Consider the following 3,764-nt stretch of genomic DNA (forward strand, 5'->3'; position numbering starts at 1 on the left):
TACAGGACAAATGAAGGAAGCACATGGTTTTCTGACTACTTTGGCTTCTTTAAACTTCTCTTTAGTTATATCTTGTCTTCCATGTTCTTCATTCAGTCATATGTGGCTCTCTACTCAGCAAAAATGTCCAACGAAAACTCCATTGGTCACTAAGTCATTTGTCTCTTGTTTACATCTGCAGATCTTCAGGAGATCTAGAGTCAGCCATGAGAAATCGAACATCAGTGACAGAGTTCATCCTCCTAGGACTGACAGATGACTCAGAGCTACAGGCCATAGTTTTCCTTTTTCTGTTTCTTACCTATATATTGAGTGTGACTGGAAATCTAACCATCATCACCCTTACCCTGCTGGACTCTCACCTCAAGACTCCCATGTATTTCTTTCTCAGGAATTTCTCCTTCTTAGAAATCTCATTTACATCTGTTTGCATTCCTAGATTTTTGGTCAGTATAGTAACTGAGAACAATACGATTTCCTACAATTCTTGCATGGCCCAGGTTTTTTTTTTAATCCTCCTGGGTGCAACAGAATTTTTTCTGCTAGCAGCCATGTCCTATGACCGTTATGTGGCCATCTGCAAACCCCTACACTACATGAGTATCATGAGTAACAGAGTCTGCAGCCAGCTTGTAATCAGTTCTTGGCTAGTAGGTTTCCTCATTATCTTTCCACCAGTCATCATGGGCCTCCAGCTGGAGTTCTGTGACTCAAATATCATTGATCACTTTACCTGTGATTCTTCTCCAATGCTGATGATCTCTTGCACAGACACCAAAGTATTAGAGGTCATGAGTTTTTGCTTAGCTGTGTTCACACTTATGGTCACTTTGGCTTTAGTGATTCTCTCCTATTCCTACATCCTCAGAACCATTCTGAGAATTCCATCTGCCCAGAAAAGAAAAAAGGCCTTTTCCACTTGTTCCTCCCACATCATTGTTGTCTCCATCTCTTATGGAAGCTGCATCTTCATGTATGTCAAACCCTCAGCAAAGGAAGGGATAGCTTTGAACAAAGGTGTAGCAGTGCTGAATACTTCTGTTGCCCCCATGCTGAACCCCTTCATTTATACTCTAAGGAACCAGCAAGTGAAACAAGCCTTTAAGGACATGATCAGAAGGATCTTTTTCTCAAATAAATGGTAATTTTAGTGAAACTCATAACTAAAAGCAAAAAGAAAAATTTAAAGAATTAACAGAGGACCTCAAGAGATTTCATTGTTCTGTTTTCTCCCTATCCCCTTGTTCTCCTCATTACATTCATTGCAATCTTTTCCCTCTTCAGTCTTTAATTTATAATTAGCTCCCTGATGTTATTTTCACAACCCACAGTCATTAAAAGCTGTTTCTGAGTATAAATTATGTAATTATGAGACTAAATCATCATCCAAACACATCCCAATCAATTCTCTTTCATAGCACTTACTTCTGGGGAGAGGGGTTGTTTATTCTGATGATTCTGCTAGTGTAAAAATATTTTTGGGATTTCTTTTGGAATTTTGCAATCAGATCCTCGTGAGAAAATGTCTCATTATCCTAAAGGCACAATTCATTTTTCTCTCAGAAAGTATTTTCCTGTTTTGCTACCCTTTATTTACCATATTCCAAATGATTTGTGGCTACTTTTTAAAATACTCTCTCAAATAACTAGTTGGTCTTTTTTGCCACCATTCAAGAAATCCTACACTATGACCAGGTAGGATTCATACCAGGAATGCAGGGTTGGTTCAATATTAGGAAAACTATCAGCATAATTGAGTATATCAACACCAAAACCAACAGAAACCACATGATCATCTCAATAGATGCAGAAAAAGCTTTTGACAAAATACAACACCTATTCCTATTAAAAACACTAGAAAGCAGAGGTATAAATTGAGTCTTCCTTAAAATAATAAATAGCATCTATCTAAAACCTTCAGCAAGCATTATATGTAGTGGGGACAGGCTAGAAGCATTTCCAATAAGATCAGGGGTGAAACAAGGATGTCCATTATCACCACTGTTATTCAATATTGTACTGGAAATGTTAGCTTTAGCAATAAGAGAAGAAAAAGAAATTGAAGGTATTAGAATAGGCAAAGAAGAAACGAAGCTATCACTCTTTGCAGATGACATGATGATATACTTAGAGAATCCTAGAGAATCAAGTATAAAACTACTGGAAATAATAAACAACTTTAGCAAAGTTGCAGGCTATAAAATAAACCCACATAAATCATCAACATTTCTATACATAACCAACAAAGCCCAACAGCAAGAGGTGGAAAGAGAAATTCCATTCAAACTTACTGTAAACATTACAAAATATTTGGGAGTCTACCTCCTGAAACAAACCCAGGAACTCTATGAACACAATTACAAAACACTTTTCACACAAATAAAATCAGATATAAATAATTTGAAAAACATCAGTTGCTCATGGGTAGGCCGAGCTCATATAATAAAAATGACAATCCTATGTAAGCAAACTTACTTATTCAGTGCCATACCAATCAAACTACCAAAAAATTATTTTATAGAGTTAGAAAAAATAATAACAAGATTCATTTGGAAGAACAAAAGGTCCAGAATATCAAAGGAACTAATGAAAAGAAATGCAGGGTAAGGTGGCCTAGCAATTCCAGATCTTAAATTGCATTATAAAGCAGCAATCATCAAAACTGCTTGGTAATGGCTAAGAAATACGGAGGTGAATCAGTAGAATAGGTTAAATATGCAAGACACAGTAGTTGATGACTATAGTAATCTATTATTTGATAACCCCAAAGACTCCAGCTTCTGGGATAAGAACCCACTCTTTGAAAAAAATGCTGGGAAAACTGGAAAAGAGTATGGCAGAAACTAGGCATAGACCCAAATCTCACACCATATACCAAAATAAAGTCAAAATGGGTTCATGACTTTAGATATAAAGGCTGAAACTGGGAGAACAAGGAATAGTTTACCTATCAGATCTATGGAGAACAGAAGAATTCATGACCAAACAGGAGATAGAGAACACTATGAAAAGCAAAATGGGTAATTTTGATTACATTAAATTGAAAAGTTTTTGCACAAACAAAGCCAATGCAGCTAAGATTAGAAGAAAGGTAGAAAACTGGGAAAGAATTTTTACAACCAGTCTCTCTGATAAGGCCTCATTTCTAAAATATATAGAGAATTAAGACAAATTTATAAGAATACAAGCCATTCCCCATTGATAAATGGTCAAAGGATATGAACAGACAGTTCTCAGATGAGGAAATTAAAGACATCTACAGTCATATGAAAAAATGCTCTAAATCGTTTTTGATTAGAGAAATGCAAATCAAAACAACTCTGAGGTACCACATCACACCTATCAGATTGGCCAACATGACAAAACAGGAAAATGATAAATGTTGGAGAAGATGTGGGAAAACTGGAACACTAATGCATTGTTGGTGTAGTTGTGAAACGATCCAACCATTTTGGAGAACAATTGGGAACTATGACCAAAAAGCTACAAAAATGTGCATATCCTTTGATCCAGCAATAGCGTTTCTAGGGCTCTATCCGAAAGAGATCAAACAAATGGGAAAAGTATCCACATGTACAAAAATATTTAGAGCAGCTCTTTTCATGGTGGCAAAGAATTGGAAATGGAGAGGATGCCCATCCATTGGGGAATGGCTGAGCAAATTGTGCTATATGAATGTAATGGAATACTATTGTGCTATAAGAAATGATGAACAGGTTGACATCAGAAAAACCTGGAAAGACTTGTATGGTCTGATGCCATGA

At 36.3% G+C, this 3,764-nt stretch overlaps 1 protein-coding gene across 1 annotated transcript; it reads left to right on the top strand.

The window, feature by feature from the left end:
- The first annotated feature begins 206 nt into the window (after positions 1-206).
- On the top strand, positions 207-3,764 carry LOC110203022 (olfactory receptor 6C76-like). The gene is made up of 2 exons (XM_020979454.2): positions 207-1,121; positions 3,690-3,764. Exons 1-2 carry the CDS (start codon positions 207-209, stop codon positions 3,762-3,764), a joined length of 990 nt encoding a protein of 329 aa, XP_020835113.2.

The sequence above is a fragment of the Phascolarctos cinereus genome, unplaced genomic scaffold (genome assembly GCF_003287225.1).
Source record: "Phascolarctos cinereus isolate Bilbo 61053 unplaced genomic scaffold, phaCin_HiC Scaffold_1;HRSCAF=81, whole genome shotgun sequence".
Classification (NCBI taxonomy): domain Eukaryota; kingdom Metazoa; phylum Chordata; class Mammalia; order Diprotodontia; family Phascolarctidae; genus Phascolarctos; species Phascolarctos cinereus.

What these genes read in the sequence shown, in the direction of transcription:
- LOC110203022 (XM_020979454.2), top strand. Translation starts at nt 207, where the DNA reads ATGAGAAATCGAACATCAGTGACAGAGTTCATCCTCCTAGGACTGACA. An exon ending in TTAAGGACATGATCAGAAGG is followed by an intron (nt 1,122 to 3,689) that starts ATCTTTTTCTCA and finishes GTAATGGAATAC; the next exon opens with TATTGTGCTATAAGAAATGA.